General features: G+C 40.1%; 1 protein-coding gene across 2 annotated transcripts in view; it reads right to left on the reverse strand.

Moving 5' to 3' along the window:
• The window catches only part of zzef1 (zinc finger, ZZ-type with EF hand domain 1), a 38,465-nt gene extending 20,927 nt beyond the window's left edge, over positions 1-17,538 (reverse strand). For both annotated transcript variants that reach the window (XM_014023106.1, XM_014023105.1), the window contains exons 1-27: positions 16,977-17,538; positions 16,263-16,407; positions 15,921-16,115; positions 15,636-15,819; positions 15,345-15,544; positions 12,460-12,670; positions 12,187-12,303; positions 10,890-11,068; positions 9,333-9,431; positions 9,157-9,248; positions 8,918-9,063; positions 8,456-8,561; positions 8,137-8,355; positions 6,075-6,166; positions 5,776-5,978; positions 5,533-5,666; positions 4,200-4,270; positions 4,002-4,116; positions 3,728-3,893; positions 3,499-3,620; positions 3,286-3,408; positions 2,661-2,830; positions 2,484-2,565; positions 2,207-2,408; positions 1,026-1,159; positions 711-951; positions 513-592 (exon numbers count right to left, since the gene is read on the reverse strand). In XM_014023106.1, the coding sequence (XP_013878560.1) occupies positions 513-592; positions 711-951; positions 1,026-1,159; positions 2,207-2,408; positions 2,484-2,565; positions 2,661-2,830; positions 3,286-3,408; positions 3,499-3,620; positions 3,728-3,893; positions 4,002-4,116; positions 4,200-4,270; positions 5,533-5,666; positions 5,776-5,978; positions 6,075-6,166; positions 8,137-8,355; positions 8,456-8,561; positions 8,918-9,063; positions 9,157-9,248; positions 9,333-9,431; positions 10,890-11,068; positions 12,187-12,303; positions 12,460-12,670; positions 15,345-15,544; positions 15,636-15,819; positions 15,921-16,115; positions 16,263-16,407; positions 16,977-17,396 (4,248 nt within the window). In that variant the 5' untranslated portion in view covers positions 17,397-17,538. The remainder of the gene's footprint in view (positions 1-512; positions 593-710; positions 952-1,025; positions 1,160-2,206; positions 2,409-2,483; positions 2,566-2,660; positions 2,831-3,285; positions 3,409-3,498; positions 3,621-3,727; positions 3,894-4,001; positions 4,117-4,199; positions 4,271-5,532; positions 5,667-5,775; positions 5,979-6,074; positions 6,167-8,136; positions 8,356-8,455; positions 8,562-8,917; positions 9,064-9,156; positions 9,249-9,332; positions 9,432-10,889; positions 11,069-12,186; positions 12,304-12,459; positions 12,671-15,344; positions 15,545-15,635; positions 15,820-15,920; positions 16,116-16,262; positions 16,408-16,976) is intronic.
• Positions 17,539-18,601: the final 1,063 nt, after the last annotated feature.

Genomic DNA, 18,601 nt, shown 5'->3' on the forward strand with positions numbered 1-18,601 from the left:
ACCACTGTATTTGCTTAATTATCACAAAAAGTGTGAGTTTAGCTGAAAAAAAGCTCAAATTAGGTAAAAGGTAGCTAAGAACACACAAAAAAGCTGAAATTAGCAAAAAACAGCTGAAAGAAGCACAAAAAGTTGAAGTAAAAGAAGAATAGTAGAAATAGTCAAAACKATAACTAAAAAGCAGAAAAATGTTAAAAACAGCAAAATAGAAGCCGAAAGAAGCTGAAATTAGCACAAAGAAGTAAAAAAAACTAAATATTTCAAAAAGTATAAACTAATACTAAAAGTCATAGTTGGAATGTCCTGAAGGAGTTAAAGGTTTTTAATATATAAATTGTAAATAGCACAAAAAATGCAGAACAAAAACACGTGAAAGAAAAAATGATGTCACTGGTGTGAATGCTTTTTAAACATCAACACTATTGAGATCATTTTCTCTGCTTTATAAGCATTCACACAGAAATCAGAAACAAAGTCACGATAGAGACAAAAATCATGTCTGCAGTACTCACCATCCATGTTCTGATGTCGTCTGCCAGAGCATAAACCTGCACGAACTCCTCGCTTAGATAAGAGCTGCAGGCTTGATTAACTACTCACACAGAAACACACACACACACACACACACACACACACACACTGGTCAGACAGATAACCCTCACAACCATCAGGACAAATCTCTCGGCTCTGGAAGGACAGACTAGTGTTACCATAGGTCCTGAGGGCCTGGTTGAGGGATGGTGTGTGGTACACCATCGTGGCCCAAATGGCATTCACAGCTTGGTCCGTCTTCGGTCCAGATGCTATCTCATTCCTCATTGGTAGTTTCCTGCAGGACTGCACGAGGGTCCTCATTAGTTCTGTTCTACTGTCTGTCAGGTCTTGGGATGGGTTCCAGCGTGCAAAATCCTCCAGGAAGACTAATATTTCATCATGAGTCCATGTATTTGTCTGTTTAGAAATAAAGAAAATCGATCAAAACCTTTGAATGACTTTTGTACTTTTTTATCAGAGACTTTTCTCACCTGGTTAGGAACTGTTTGTGCCTGATTCACTTCCTGCTTTTCATACAAACCGTGTCGAAGGATGGGTTTCCACAGRGGGGAAGCCTGAATATGAGACACTTTTCCTGGTGGAAGCTCTTTGACTGTGCGGATTTCTAGATAAAAACATCAAATCACAAATAATAATGTTATATTTAAAAAGTTACACATTGCAAAGTATGAAACCGAACATAAAGGTTATCCTAAACTGTCAAATGGTGCAATATGGAAGAGTTTATTCCAGTGTTTTCCAGGTATACAGTATAATACCTTAAGAAACAACATTTTTGCTTTTTTTGCCCCTCATCTTCCCTCCAGCTTTCTGAGGCCCCCCAGCATCCCTTGGCGGCCCCCCAGTTTGAAAAACACTGTGCTAAATCACAGTCACTCCTACTGTTGAACTTGTTATGTCTTGTTATAATATGTGTGTATGTTTTTGGTATTCATATTTTTCATGTGTAAATAGGTCAGATTAAGCAGTTTGTGTAAATTTTACAGCGGTTTCCCACTGGCAACTATTGTTACAGAGTACAAAACCTACGTTTTCACTAACAGTCAACATAAAATAAAAAATAAGTCACAAATATTATGTTAGGGAGGCCTAAGGAATGAAATGCATACACTTATTTTGTAGGGAGAATTTTGGGATTGAATGGGTTAATATTAAATATGAAGTACAAAGAACTACAAGAGACATTTAGATTAAATCACAAATGTAGATTTTCACACTATAAGACCACAAATAGTGATGTTTTATCAATTTATGAAATGTCCCATGAGCCTTTGCTGCCTGAGCGTATAAGTGTGCAAGCTAAAACAAAAAACAAACATGGGGCACTGCACTGGCTGCTAGATTTATCATAAATAAATAAAAGGACTTTACTTAAAAAGTATTTGTGTTTTATGTATTATATTATTGCACTTGGTCCACAGCCCTCAGATAGATTTTCCTTTTGGCCCTCTCTGGGAAAGAGTTTGTGCACCCCTGAATGAATGACGAAGTTGGAAAATTACACAATTTCACCCCCTTATCTTTTAATTCCTCAAAACAATTCAGTGTTTTATTTTATTTAGTTGATTAAAATATCAATAAAGGAACTGGCATACTGATTGTCATACTGCAAAGTGAGCAAATATAAGATTCTGTTCTGTAACTATCTCACCGTAAGGAGATTTCAGAGCCAGGGTTCTGGATGCGAGGCGACCCATGAGGCGAGCCATGAGCAGCTGAAGGTCGGAAATCCAAGAAATGGTGATATCCGACAGTCCCAGAGCTGTTACAGTGAACTTATAACCCCACTCGTTATTGTTGCTGTCAGAGTGGAAAAGAAACAGCAACTGAGGGCCGGCATCAAATGTCACTTTCTGCAGGAGAAGAGAGACAAACATGTAAAGAAGTCAGAGTACTAACAGCATACTGAGTGTTTTCTTACAGCTTACCTTTGGCCATCTCTCTGTGCCAACTTTCATATCATAGCGCACCTTCCCACCTCGAGAATCTGTGAATTCTAGGTAATCAAATCTGYGAAAATCAAGTAGAACGTTGAGTAAAATCCTCAGAAGTATAAATAATTTTAAAAGGGAAACTACTTAAAATGCGTTACACTACATCTGTACCTCTTCTCTGTCTCGCAGCGTTCGTCAAACTCCACCTCAAACGAGGTGGCACCGGGACAGGCGAAGACGGTGGTCTCATGCCGGCTGTTCTCGTAGTTGTGAGGAGACTCCAGGTTCCACGTTCTCAGCACCACTGGCTTCTGAGGTTGGTGCCAGCTCTCTTGGTCCACCTTACAATCGCATATGGACATTGTTACACATGTTGCAGCGCGCAAAGCAACAAAATACATGCTGACTCATCAAAATGAGCAGAACCGCTCTCACTGCGGAGGATTTGTGGACCGCTGTTCACAATTCTGCTTCAGTGAAATGAGGTCTGCAGCACTTTGTTCTAGTCTGTAGTGTTAGCAAAATATTTCATTAACCGCTAAATGGATTTTAATGAATCTCTCAGGAAGTAATCACTGCATGTACACTTACAACTAGTTCGCTTCTGAAAGATGTCCCATTACAGGGTTTGACAAAAACAGCTAAAACTCTGTCCCTTCTTATCATAAAAGGATTTTAATTAAACTTTGACATTAAGAAATTCCAGTCTTTTAATTATTTCTGTCATAATGCCCAATAGAAGGATGATAAGAACTGTAAATTCTACATTACTGAGGTCTTAGTGAGGTGAACTGACCTTTGAGAAGATGTCTTTAGTGTCCTTTGACAGGTTTTTRATAAGCTCAATCAAAGAGGAGAAGCCCTTCAGCAGCACACTATGAGGGATGTCCAAAGAGCACAGCTCCAAGAGAAAAATCATCTGTCAGGAAAGAAAAAACACATGTTTGTTTCAGTTTTTCAGTAAAATATGCTTGTTACTCAGATAAAAAGGCTTTACTGTTAGTTTTACCAGCTGTCTGAAGACGGTGGTCAGAATGGAGCTGCCCAGTTTGTCAGTAATTTCAGTACTGGTGTACCTCTCCAGCAGGGAACAGAGCACAGCTTTGACGTTTCCCAAGAACTGATCCACATCTAATAGAAACAAAGGTGACTCAATTAATCTGAACACATTTCTCTAAACCTGGTTGGTTTAACTGATCAGAGGCGGTTTTAATCAGYGAACTGTCAACACGGCTCACATTTTAGAAGGATGTCTCGGGCCAGCTCCAAAGCAGCAGGTGTGGAAGCTCCGCCCTTCAGCTGCAGGTAGCACCAGGACAGCAGACTGCCCTGCAGAGCCCAGAACAGGGACAGCAAGACGTTCCTGCTGGCACCGCTGCTTACATCCAGCATCAAAACCTCACACTGGAGGACGGCAGAGAGTTCACATCAGCAGAAAGACAGAAAACAGTTTAGTTCACTTCYAAACATTTGTACTTCTTATAAAACAGGGGAACAAACGATTTAATGCACCTCTCTCGCTGCTACCAGCAACAGTGTCTCCATGACGGACAGTATGGGGCTGATGTCAAAGTTAGAGGGGGCTCCTTTAGGGGGCAGCAGAAGAAGGCCGATGGGATCCTGGTCGCTGTACGGAGAAAACACAGCTGGCTGTTGGGACTTCTTATGTGTGAGAATTTAATGTGTTTTTTTTATCTACAGCGTGCTTACCTGAAGTAATTACAAAGTGATTCAAATGTCACCATCACTGACTCTGGCTGTTGCTCTTCTGTTATATTTTTCTGCAAAATGGAACATCATTATGATCTCTTAGCTTGAATTAGGAAAGTCTCTGTGCTGAAACTGAATTCAAGAATTAAGATGAAGAATTGAGAGAGATTCACAAAGCTAACCTTTTATAAGCTGAACTCTTAGTAAAAATCGTTTCATGTTTATGAACTATAAAGTATTCTGTTGTCAGCACAGCTTTAAGCTATAAGAACAGCTAAAACAGGGATAGGCAACTGATGGTCAGCGAGCCACACCCAGCCCGTCGGTGAGTTCTSTCTGGCCCACCAAAAATGCCTGACTGTTATGCTCACCCCTCCAAAAATAAGTTTATATATTTTTAGAGCTGTTTTGATTGCTTTGTTAAAAGTACTTTTAGTGAAAACAAAGCTCTCTGTTATCTGAAGTGATAATTTTTTATTTCAAGGCATTATGTGTTTATTCTGCTTAGAGATCCTGTCTACCATGAAGGATTTTAATACAAGTCACCACTACAGCTATGGAGGACTGAAACTGACATAAATAAAAATGAAAGCAGAAATATATAAATGGCCCAATAAATAAATAAATAAATACACATAAGATGAAGCAATTAATCCATGTTTTATATTTTAATTGACCTTCAAATTTATTTATTTTTCCAGCTTAGTCCCAACAAATTCTATATTTTAGCACAGAATTAAAATTTTACTGTTTATATATATAGTTTTTACTTTTACTTATACATGCATTTGTGTCTCTTAAATGTTTTTTTAACTTATTTTTCCCACAAGTGTTTTTTTCGATGTGTTGATTTTACATTTTTCTGTTTCCTGTTTTTACTTTAATGCACTTATTATGTAAATAAAGYGGGCGGTCCTTCATTGGTCAGCATCTCTACTACTGGTCAATAGACAGGAATGAGAAGGAAATATAAATGTCAATTAAATTATAAAACATGAGGTTAAGTTCTCCTTTTTTAAATGAATTGGGGCATTTTATGAATTCATTTATTTATTAATATTTATTTATTTGGCCATTTACATATTTCTGCTTTTATTTCTAATTATGTTAGCTTTGGTCCTTTATATACAACACGGTGCACAAAGCTAAATTTGTGACGTTTTTACTGAAGTCGCAAATAAATAAGCAACAAGAAACTCAGGAGTCTGCACTCAGAGCGTCCTATGCCTGCTTTATGCACTTCAGCTTGCTTGTTTTTGGTCTGCTTCAAACACTGTGTTTTCATATTAACCAAGAGTAAAACTGTTACACATGCATTTGAACATGAACTTACCATCATGTTAAACAGTTTGTCTCGTCTTTTGAGTTTATCAGGGAAGAACACAGTTGCTCCACTGAGAATGGCCTTCACTGCTTCCTTGTACAAAGCTTTTTCCTTTACCTTCTCGCCCTCTGGATCATCCACAACTGAAAAACACAAAAAGCACCATTAAAGGGCTCAAATGCAATATGGAGAACAGGCAGGGTAAAATGGAGACATATTTATATCACAAATGTAAGTTTTACAGCTTCCTACTTTGACATAGGTGGGTGTAGAGTTCYAACACAGCCCCTGCAGAAGGACCAGGTTCTTCACTGCTGGATGCTGCAGAGGCCCCTTCATCTGGCCCACCACTCTCCTCTGTGCCTCGAGGCTCCAGCGGGTTGGGCAGCACGGGGAAACAGTTCTGCATCAGCTGGAGAAGCAGAACTCTGCTCTTCATAACCTCCTCTACCTCCCTGGAAAACAAAGAGATGCTGAGGTACAGGACTAAACCTTAACCAGGCCTGAATGCAACTGAAGTCTTGAAGTGCAGGTGAGAAAAATCAACTCACATCTCCCTGAGTTTACTGTACAAGCTCCAGAAGAGTTTCAGACTGAGACCACTGAAGTCCAGAATATATTTCTGCTTCAGATGTGAAGCATCCTGCAGAAAGAAGCCCACATCMTGAATGAGTGTATGTTTTCAACAATCAAACTGTTAACGCACTGAGGCTCAAACAAGAAACGCTGCAGTAACTCCTAATGACCACAAGAGGGCCGGCTTGTCTTTCATAATCATGGAGGTGTATGTAAGAGCACAAACTATGAAAGTGCAGAAAACTGTAGTAGAATTATAAGTATGGTTTTGATACAATGCAAGAACAGATTTGAAAAAAATAACGCGGTGCTGTTTGTAGCTCTGATTTATTGGTTTTCTGTCACAAAAAGTATGTTTGTGGTTCTCAAATGGGATGTGGTTTGGTTTTACATCTTCTACCACAGCATAAAGTGTTCCAGAACTACAATCATGAGCCATCATTTACTTAATTTTGCTACAGAAAAAGCCAAAATGGTTTTGATTAAGTTCATGTTCAGTCCTGGGATCTGAAATAATTTTTGTCACTTTGGACAGATCTGTGTAAGATTAACTCTTAAAACAAACCGTCTGTGTTTTGTCTTCAAATAAACAATTTGTCTGAAACATAAAAATTAAAAAAAATCTATTTGAAATTGTATTTATAAGGACTTTGCTATTAGGAATTTGCCACAAAGATGCAATTTATTTCCATTTCTCACATCTTTAAGGTGCATCCACATCAAAAATGCCCTGAAACATTTTTACGCCCATACAGCATCTGATCATTTTCATCTTCAGAATAAACACTGATAAATAAGGAGGGAGAAAAGAAGGTCATGTCTAAAATAAACTTTTGAAAAAACAAAACAAAAACTCCAAAACCACTTTAAAAATCGATTAAAAATAAATAAACATGTTAGTTTGGGTCATTAATGTTCAAGACTTCTGCACAGTTCTGTGGCTGCCTTTGTCAACTCAATTTTAAAGCAACACATGTATCAATATTTGTCACAGAACTGTGTACACAACAGCACAACCCAGAATCAGATARATATAATTGAAGTTTTCACTACAGCGTCTGCACCAATCAGATTTATGGTTCAGCTTGATTTCTTGTTTRTTTATGCAAATGGCCCACCTACAGGGATGAGATTCAGCAACTGATGAAACGGTGCTGGATGAACAGCCTCGCRCTGAACGCCACCAGAACTAAGGAAACGATTACTTTACTGACGGCATCAGGAAAAAAAAGCCTCTCCGATGAGTGGTCGAGGCCACACGGAAAATCACCAACCTCCCCTTCCCTCTATGACAGTTCACATTCCTGCTGCCGCATTTCAAACATCCTAAACYCCACCCGTCCCACACACCCTGTTTGAGCCAACATCAGGCCGACGCTCAGAGCAGTATTATGTTGTCCATTCTGACAGTATATTTAGTAAATTTTATGAAGGTTTTTTTGTGTTTATTGCTTCTATTAGATGCATATGTGCTTGTCCGTGTATCATATGATGTTAAATTTCATTTCAGGCCTGACTTATGATTAATAAATCCATGCATCTAAATTTCTTACAGCAGGATTTTAGTCAAAGCCACGTACAAAATTAATATTTTCATGGTGTATATTTGATTTGAGAGAGGCTGTAGGTTTATAAAGAAGGACAGCCACCTTATTCTAAATAAAAGCAACATGTTTATAAAGCCAGTGTCATCAGTTTGAGAGAAATAACATCAGGACACCCCTATAAATAACCAACAACTGGGTGCATTTTTCTGTTTACTCTTTTAAGACATTAGGGTGCAACTAAATGTTTAATTTATCCCTAAATAGGTAAATTATTTTACTCATTTTCTACAAATACGATCTGCTTGTTCGAAACCGAAAAGTGTAATACTTTTGAACAAGCCGTCATTATGATAAAAAAACTGAAATTAGTAATAAATAAATGTATCTTAATAATAAAGTTTGAGTTGATTTTATGTTTCTGTTATGGAAGGAAATTGCAGACTCCGTCACTAGTGGCAGACTTGAAATTGTTCAGAAAGTGTGAGTTTACCATGTCTCGTGTTAGCTGCTGCAGGAAGAACAAGGTCTTGTTCAGCAGACAAAGACCAGAGACTCCATCATGGTTAAGGCTCTCTCCCTGTCCACTGAGGTCATCCAGGTCTACAAGCCTCTCTGCCCCGGGACACAAGTACCCACTGAAGCTAAGGGTCTGCACACCGAGGCGCTCAGCTGAGTCCTGCCTGGTGCAGAGGAATTTCACCATCAGGAACTGAGAACACAAGAAATCCAAAGCAATGAGAGGTGTCGAGACTGCGGAAAGACGCCAGTTCTTAAACGGTGACAAAAATATAACAACTCTGTTTGCAAACCTTTGCAACGCGACACTGCTGCAGCTTGATCTCCACATCGTTCCAATCTTCTTCGAGCTCGAACCAGCCGATGGGTTCGTCCTCAGTCTGTGCTGAAATCCTCACACTGCAGGTCAGAGGGCAGAAAAATCCCATGGATCACACAAATTATAGGCCCAGATAAGAAGAGGCAGAGTGTTGCAGTGGTTTATGAGACGTTTTAGTAATGAAAAACAAAAGAACTGTTTTAAGCGTGCTTCCTTGTTTACTATGACATCATATCTGGGGTGGGACCAGGTTTTACCATTCAGGGCCATTTTTGCCTGGCTGGACCACAGCACTGTGATAAACTTTGAGTGTAAACATTCAAGGCTGAGTTCTGGATCAGTTTCCTGCACAACACTACCATTTTCCAACCTTATTGACCTTTTCACAAAAATACACTCAATTTTAAAGAGAAATAAACTATAAAGGAATCCTTACCCATCTTGAACAAACTCTTTGTACTCCTTGTAAGACCATGAATCAAACTTTTTGAATCTTTTGAAATGTTTTTCTGCATCAAAAGGCTCTTCCTCCGTGTAAGCAAACACCAAACCACATTTTGCCCCAATGGCTCCTTTCCGCACCTGATCACATAAAGCACAAAGGGCTTCTCGTTACTCGATGCACAAGTTATCCGATTCATCATACACTTTGTGATGTGAATTRTGATATCTTACTTTGATCTTCATCTGAGTGACCTGGAAGTTGCTCTGGTCCTCTGTCGACAGGATCACGCTGGCTTTCTTCCTCCCGCTTTCTGTAAGAAAACCTGAAAAAAACACAAATACAGAGTAACGTGACAGCGTATTAATGCACAGAAAGTAAAAGTCAGCAGTAGTAGTTGGAGTCGTACCATCTCCAGAGGAAGTCTCTGTCACCATGTTCTCYGGCCCTGACTTCTCCTCTTTACTCTTTACATCACAGGCCTGTAGCTGAAGCTGAAGGGGCTTTCCTGCAACAAGTACATATTCTTAGTTATACTTGAACCAAAGATGAGATTAACTGACAGGGGAGTTTAAATAATGATTTTCCTCATGTAGAAAGGGTGACTCAGCTCTTTTCCAAGCAAATCTTCAGATGTATTAAACAGATACCACATAGTGGTATCATACATGACCCCCGTATGTACGCAAAGTACCAATGCAACAGAACTCAGAACCCACCAGAACARATTTATTCTTTTGGGTGGAGGTCCGGAGGGGGTGCTCATTGGTGGGATATTGCCAACTATTGGCTTTAGATGGCCATCGTTGAGCATCTCAACCAATGAGAGCCATTGTTGTTCGGCCGATGCCTGGCAACGCTCACATGAAYCTACCAGAAAATGAGCCACAACAGAACGGAAACGTGGGAACGTAGAAAACTTTTCCATGATCATTTTTATTKTACAACTCGATGGTGGCTGGATGGACGTAAAGTTAACTGTGAGCCCTGCAACTGCTTTACCGGAGGAGTTCAAGCCTGAAATACACATTGTAGAAACAAACGGCCCACCATAACAAACAGAGGGAGGGAGGCGTCTGCAGATGAGGATGGATGCAACGTTTAGCAGAAAATAGATAAAAGTAAACGTATTGAATCCTTTTTTAATCATAACAATAATGCTCTAAAAATCTTCAAGTCCTAATTTAATCTGTGCAAAATAATGCAATTATTCACAATTAATCTAAAAAATATCTTCAGATAATACATGATTAAAAACGTGAATCTACACCCAGCACTTATTAATAATGAAATAACTTATTTCATGGCTGTTGTACGCAGSTTTCTAAAGTTATCAGTCGATTAGCGACAGTGAGGGTATGATGTTAAACTGTTAATGATGTGAAAACAAGGACTGTACACACCCAGACACACAATGAGTCAATAATCCATCCRTGCGTATGTAATTCCATGAGTGGATATTAAAGCATGAGCAAAGTGGTGCAGAAAATATCTAACAATGGCTTCAGACTTTTTAGAGGATATAGCAAATGGCAGAATGTGAGGAAGGTGTGCTGTTAGAGACGGAGGATTGTCTGACCCCTGATGAAGACTGGCTCATAATAAGCTGAACAGACCAACATTAAAGCACAATTAGCATTACCCATATATGTCTGTAAACATGCCTCAGTCTCAGTCACTTCTGCATTCATTCATAAACACCTTGTCGAGTCCAATAAGACCTGCTTTCTCTCCACAGACGTCTATGATGGTACAGAGAGGCGAATCACCCGTCAGAGCATATTTGTATCYATTTRCATATTTAAATCGAGGTGTGTCAAAGGGAGGCATCTGGTCTTCCTTTATGTGCACTTAATTCCTTATTGGTTGGGATGTGCATAAGAAATGTTATTGTATTCATGCACATGCATCCATAYAGGTCTTCAGATTCACATGTGAATGAGTGTGAAGAGATGGGTCCACTTACCGTTACGGTAGAGAAGTCGCAGCCTGACGGCAGCCATGGACACGATGAGGGAGGACGCCCTGTACTTGGTCTGTAAATGGTCACTGATGCAGGACAGGGCCTGGAGAATTTTTGACACGCTGCCTCTGGCCAGGGCAAAGGCTAAGAGGGTCATTTCTGCRTCAGGACTCACGCAGCAGCTGCACAGAAACAAAACAAACAAAATGGGGCGATAGAGAGCTAATGAGTACAATAAATTTAACAAAAATGKATGGACAAGCATATTATTTCAGCTCTTGTGTGTACCCAGTTATAGATAYAATATGAAGCTAATACTGTGGCAAGCAGAATGAAAGCAGCTCAGTAAAACGTTCAGCAGTTTGTTCAAACCATAAAGTTGTTTTAAAAGCCTTGCATCGAGGACCTATCCACGTCATCATTTACCCAGAATGCTTTGTGTGTAAATAAGATAAAATAAAATGGCCCCATCCGTGTAATATATTTTTAACTTTGTTTAAAATTTATAAAACTAAACAGCCTACAGTTTTTTTACAGTCTTTCTTTTACAGTTAAATGTTTATCAAATAAAGTCTAATGTTAAAACTAATCATGGATCCCTTTAAAGGGGCAGTATCATGTGTTTCTCAGGCATATATTTAAATTCTATACCATAATAAAGTAASTATGTCACCTTCAGTTGTTCTTAAAATGTTGTTTATATGTTTAAATAGAAAATAAACGTGACTTCTCATCATATCTGTTTCTAAACGCCTTGAAATTGGCRTCTGTCTCTTTAAGAACCTCCTTCCGCTCCTGTCCCGCCCGTTTCAGCACGGGGCCGGGTCTGTATGCTCTGTGATGAAGAAGCTCAGCTTGGAGACACAGACCAGAGGAGGAGCTGGTCCTAAAAGGTGGTTCTAGTCCCAACCAGTTGTTTTTGCTCCCCTGCCTGGCTGCCTCAGGACAGCACAGGATTTCTCAAACATGCATGAATGAGTCAAAGTAASACTCTGGGCATGTTTTTGATGACAGGATAACATTATAACATGATATAAAACTCAAAAAAGTTGATTTTACATGATATTGCCCCTTTAACAATGCATGTATTAAAACAATAGTCCCTGTGTTTTGATAGGCTTTGTCCAAACAAACACAATCATTTAATGTTTGCACATCAAAAGGTCTAAATAGCTTTTTACCATCATAATGACACAATTTCTGTTATCAATAGAAAACCTCATCGTACTCAGTTCTTACTTTTAGCTCATTCTGTCTGCTTTCTATCTGATGTTAGAAAATAGCAGGGATGCCAACTTACTCTGCTATCCTGAGAAGAAAACCATCCACTTCCTCCAGGATGTTCAGAGAGAAAAACTTGGGGAACTCGGTGGATGATGGCGTTAGAGACAACGGAGGCATATGCTGTAAGGCTTTCCTAGGAGGAAAACAGCACAAAGAAAGCTCAAAACTCAAGAACCGAACCAAGTTTTATAACACAGTCAGATTCAAGAGCTGACACTTAATAAAGGTAACAAATAGAGCTGCATTTGTCATCCATCCTCGTTTGCAAAATTCAACAACTGTGTCTTACTGTGTGCTCTGTAGGACCGTCAGAGCCAGAGCCGGGTTCGTCTCCATAGACGCCGTGACCAAAGAAGTGAGGAGGGACAGGTACCAGATGGCTGAAGCATCCGAAACAGACACATCTTTACTCTTGGTTATCTGATAGCCCAGCGTCTTCAAGCCATGAATCCGTGTGTCACAGCCGTCACTCAGGCATCGCTTAATGTTTATCTGAACATCTGGGAGTTGTTGAGGAGAGACCGCTGTTAGCTCAGTGAYGGAATACACCAAGGACTCGATCGTACAAGAGATTTGACATTTTAAAAACAAACACTGTGACTCATTATGATCTGATGCAACCGTCTGAAACCTGGAGCAGACATTTTAAAGACACTGGTAGATTTTAAAATATAACGATAAAAATAAGAACAAGGTTAGTCATTTACGATTGAAGACAATATTTTCAGACGCTGTTGTTTTGTTTCCTGTTTCCTCAGTAGCAGCAAAATAAAATGCTACACCAGAAAGTAGGGACGCACCGATGAGAAAATTTCAGCCGATATCAATATCCGATATTATTACTGATGTTATGGCCGATAACTGATATCTATACACAGTATATATACACACACAAATACACTTGTTTTTTTTCAATAATGTACAAAAATGACCAGATCGCTGATATGCCTCTCTACTTTAGTTATTTCTGGCTGTGTAGTGTCACAAACACCATCATGATCAAACAGATCAAACAACCGTTTCCACTCCCAAAACTGAAACACAAAACTAAAAAGTGGGAAATCAATATCRGTCGTTCATATCGGCCCGGTTTTACTTATCAGACCAATGCGGATATTCAATAAATGGCCAATATTGGCCGATACTGATATTAATGCTGCGGTAATGTGGATTCCTATTATCAAGTTTTAAAAGGAAAATATTTTAGGCAGATATGAGGAAAAGATTGTAACATAAAACTGCTTTTTTAAGTTTAGACCCTAATTGCTTATTTTTTACTTTTAAAAAAATAGTATCAATTTTTTTATTAATTGAAGGATTTTGTAGGATGGTAGTCAGGTGCTTTGGTTAACCAATGACAGTGAACACTGAACAAATGGTTAGAACAAATCAATGTGTGGACGTGTTATAGTCCACACATATAACATWTAGTTATAATCCTTGGACATAAAGAGAAACGATCTGATCAGGTGAAATATCTGGGTGTAGTGATGGACTCAGACCTGAACCTTCAAAGACGCATAAAGACAAAGTCGGTTTCTATCACCTGAAGAACATTTCCAGAATTAAAAAACKAATGTCCAGCAAAATCTAGAAAAACTCAACCATGCGGTTATCTTCAGTCACAATGATTACTGCAACAGTGTCTTCATGGGTCTGCCTAAAAAAAAAAATCTATCAGACAGCTGCAGCTGATCCAGATCGCTGTGGCTCRCGTTCTCACTAAAACCAGGAAGACAGAGCACATCACCCCAGTTTTAAAGTCCTCACAATGGCTCCCTGTAGCTCAGAGAATAGACTTAAAATCCTCCTATTAGTTTATAAATCACTGAAAGGCTTATAAAACACATTAAAGATCTGTGCAACAACCTTACAGACCACTCAGGTCTTCTGGCTCTAGTCTACGCTGCATCCCCAGGACCAGAACCAAACATGAAGAAGCAGCATTCAGTTTCTATTCACCGCAAATCTGGAACAAACTTCCAGAAAACTGCGTAACAGCTGAAACACTGAGTTCCTTTAAATCAAGGCTAAACCCCACCTGTAGAGCTGCCTTTGATTAGTAATAAGTGGACCATTGAGCAACAGATTTGATGTATTTGCTTGATGATGACATTTGACAAAATGTAATGTTTATTGCTAGATTTATAATTGGTGACTGTATTTTGTTTTTTGAGAGTACAAGCCCTTTGAACTGCCTTGTTGCTGACGTGCTATACAAGTAAACTTGACTTGACTCAAACAAACACTAATAGTTATTCTCATTTGCACACTAAAGGAGTCAATGACTGAGACAGAAACAGCTGCAGGAAGCTTAAAACAGGAACAGCCAAACTCTGGTCTGTCCAGGGCAAAGATTTCAAAGCAGATTGAGGTTTCAAGAGGTTTTATGGCGCTCTTTTGAAGAAACACACATAAAAAGGTGATCGGTGCTGAGGCAGGGGTCAGTCAGGGTAATTTGGCGATGAATGAAAGATGACAGGTTAACTTTCTGTTGATATCTGAAGATATCAAGCAGTGCCACTAGCTGAGAACGGTCAGAAACCAGCAGGACGCAATGATACCCCATCTACTGTCTGGAGAAAACCCTCCAGAAGTGGGCATCAGGAAGCCAACCCCCTGACATCAAAGTGACTCAGATATACATGAAAACATAAAGACATGGGTGAGGCAAAATGGCAGCAGGTGGTCAGAGGTGACGAGTCCAAGTTGCTTCTTGGCAATAAACCTTATTGTTGGAAAGTCTGTTAATTTTTAATGGTGCCACATTTGTAAGGAACATGTATTTGTGGGATGAGCAGTAGAGCTGAGTATGTGGGTTTTGAACATGAAAAAAATTGCCAGATCTTCTCTGGCAAATGGCTTATTTTATTATTATTTGACATTTGTTTTAAAATCTGGTAATCGATTATCGTTGTTGCAACGAAAAAATAATCTACCAAACACAAAGTTCCTTACTTTTTGTGCCAAGTACATTTCAGGCGGGAAGCTTTTTTTTTTTGCAGTCTGCAGACTTTATAGTTCTGCCAAGCATCAAAGTATCAATGAACCAAGCAACGCTCATCTCTAACTAACACCATAGTTTGTTTCAGACAAAATAAAAACATCAWCATGAACCAGCAGAAGAAAACCTCAAGACAAAGTATATAGAAAGAATGAYGGCTGACGACTCACAGGGGTGGGTGATGTTGGCGTTCTCCAACAGAGCTACGTAGCCCGTGACATTGCTGGGGATGCGAATGTCTCTGATCTCCTGCAGTGAGCGTCGGTTCTTCCCCACAGACACAGAAACCAGCTGAGGCATGTAGCTGTGGTCGTTGTAAGCCACGGCAATGGCCAGACGTCGCAGAACCACATCTGGCTTCATTTTTAGCCTGGGAACAGAGGAACGATGGAAAACCATAMTMAAAACACGGACTAATGACTTAAGGGTGACATGAATACGTTGTGCAGTCCCATTCTGACCTTATCCAGTGTGAGCGAGCGTTGCCGTCCGACTGCCAGAAAGACGCAGTCTCCCCATTGGTCATCTTGTAGATGTCCGTAACATTGGAGGAAGCCTCTATTGTGCTGTAGCACTGTGTAACCACCTTCACTTTATCCACATCCGGATCACGGTCCAGCTCAGCTCTGTACTGGATATCTAAATCTGAACGAGATCGACTCAGATGAGAAGTGTTGCCCAGTTGTGCAGCAGAAGASGACAARTCCATTCCCAAGCATCTGTTTGGCGTGTTTTCTGGATCTCACCTTTCTCCTTCTGCAAAAGGAATTCCAAGAAGTCCTGGACCACGCTGGACCTCATGGTGCAGATGTTGTTGTAGCCCTCTAAAATGGGGAAAGGAATGGCACTGCTGGGAATACGATTTCTGTGCAAGAATTTCAGGATCTTCGACGCATGTGCGCCTAATCGATCTTTACTCCTGGAAAAGATGTCAACAAAGCCTGCGGGGGGAAAAAAACAACAAAAACAAAAAAACTAAGTAAAAAAATCAAAGAGGAAAATCTGAAAGAAAAGAAAGATTATAGGTGGGACACACACCCATWTAATCTTAGTCTGATAAGTGTAGATAGACAAATCCCCAATCTCACCTGGCGTTAGAGAGCAGGCCTGGAGCTGTCTTATCACATGACTCAGCTCTCCCTGTAGATTAGCTCCATTGAAGTTCTTAAAAGTAGCCAGCATGCTCTCTATGTCCACCACTCCATCTCCCTCTGCATCAAACTGTCCAAAGGCCTGAGACAGGGTACAYAGACAGGTTTTTACATCCTGACACAACCGCAGCCTAATCCTATCACCTGCATACCCCCTAATATGAACCTGTGAGCRTATTACTCCTGAAACATGAAAATAGTCTCTATAATGGTATTTTAGTGTGATCAAAGTTGGAACTGGTTTTTTTTTTTTTGCATGGGAAATGCACATAATCCCTGTACACCTGGATGCTGATCAAAGTTTGTTTTTAAGGTGCAGAAATGCTCCATATCTACTCACACAAAGTCAAATGCAGACTAAAGCGCATTTGCATTCATTCACCAGAAAACAAAACAACAAAGAGGTCAAAGCTGAACACCAGCAGGTTACATGACAGCTCATTGGTCTTACTCAATACTTCAGATAACAGGTCTCCATTCCTCTATATACTCTTCCTCGGTCATAAAACCTGCTGATTACTCATTAAGAATGGGTGTGACGCAGCTAACAACAGGTCAACTTTCATACCTGACACGAAAAACTAAAAATGTATCCATTTAAATCACAGCATTACACATGGCTGGCACGTTTGCTTCTCCCTGCGTGTGTACCTCTTCACATTCATCCCTTGGGGCATCTCTGCTCTCCAACATCTCACAAAACTGCTCCACATTGACGGTTTCCTCTCCTCGATTCAACCGGTCCTCCAGCCACCGCATCAGGACACCCTCGTTCCCGGACAGGACAGACTCGTGAATGGCGACCCCCGATTCGCTGATACGAGCCGCGGCTTCTTTTAGTTTCACTTGCTCCAGGAGCACACCGGGCCCGGGTGGTCCGCCGGTGGGTGCGGGTAGGTTATTCGATCCCCTTCCGCTTCTGGCAGAACCGCCGCCGGTGCCTCCGCCACCCCCGACGCCGCCGCCAGTGGCCGCTGAGGCCGGGTTATCTTCCGCGAAGCCGGGGCTCTCCGTCTCTACGTCTTCTTCGTCGCCGCTCCCGCCACCACAGCCGCTCTCCGAGTTCCCCATGATTGTTTCACCCACCTGGGGCTCCTCCTGAAAATCTCTGCGGCCCTACGGTGTCCGTCCTGGTCTGTACACAGTTCTCTAGTATTCACCTACAGCACAACTCTGCTGCGTTCTACTGCCGCATTCACGTACAGTACGTCAAACTGCCCTGTCACTGCACGAGCTGTTCCGGAACCTCATCTGCGCATGCGCYRAAAGAAATGGCTACTGGRCTGTTTGTTTTTAGCATGTAGCRTTTCGCTAGACGGAAYTAATTAMATTTCAGTCTTTCGTCACCTGCAATGTTTCATAGAAAAAGAAACGTTTGCAATAGATGTGGATTTTTATTCCAGGAAAATAATAAAACGTAGATGAGATGAATTATTACAATGAYTGTCTAGAAATACTAGACAAACTAGTCTGTCTAGGTCGGCAAGTTCATATAAATAAATATGTACCCATCGTAAATCTATCTATTCTATATTTTATTAACCATAATATGTGTAAAATTTACAGATTACAATTTAGCGCACGTTTCTAATTAACATGGAAATAATTATTTAATAATTATCATTWTCTCTTTGCGCATGCGCACATGAGCTGACGGCACGGATCATGCTACGTTTCTAAACTGCGCATGCGCATTGGCCTGTGTTATAAGCGCTCTTTCTACGGACAAAAACATTCTACTTCAATAAAGTTTCAATGACTACACATGAGGTACAAGTAAAAAATATTTGGTTAAGATTTTTGTTTAATTGCCTTTAATAATAAAGTTAAAAAACCATAATCATTTTATCACTTTCGATTCACATCAATGTTTTTCACGAAACTTATTCTTATCAATCACTCTTACAAGTAAAGTTGTTTTATGCAGCTAAAACGGAACAGTGAAGTACTAAGCTGCGTTACTACTAATATTAAATGATTTCAATGACATATATTGTATTTTCAAGTGGTGAAGATCCCCCGCTGCTTCCTGTAGATGCGCTTTTTGTCAATAGGTGGCGGTATTGCACCATTAAAATAGCTTTGAATTTATTAGGAGGTGACCTCCCCAAAACAATGCAGAAATGACTGTTGTATTAAAATATTTAATTGATGTTAAATTTACGATGCACTAGTCCAGCTGTTTCAGTTTATGTCAAGGCTGCCCTAACCTTTACCCCAAAATGAAAATCTATCTGAGGGCTGCGGCCAAATGCAAAAATATAATTCATGAATTA

This window comes from Austrofundulus limnaeus, unplaced genomic scaffold (genome assembly GCF_001266775.1).
Source record: "Austrofundulus limnaeus strain Quisiro unplaced genomic scaffold, Austrofundulus_limnaeus-1.0 Scaffold357, whole genome shotgun sequence".
Lineage (NCBI taxonomy): Eukaryota > Metazoa > Chordata > Actinopteri > Cyprinodontiformes > Rivulidae > Austrofundulus > Austrofundulus limnaeus.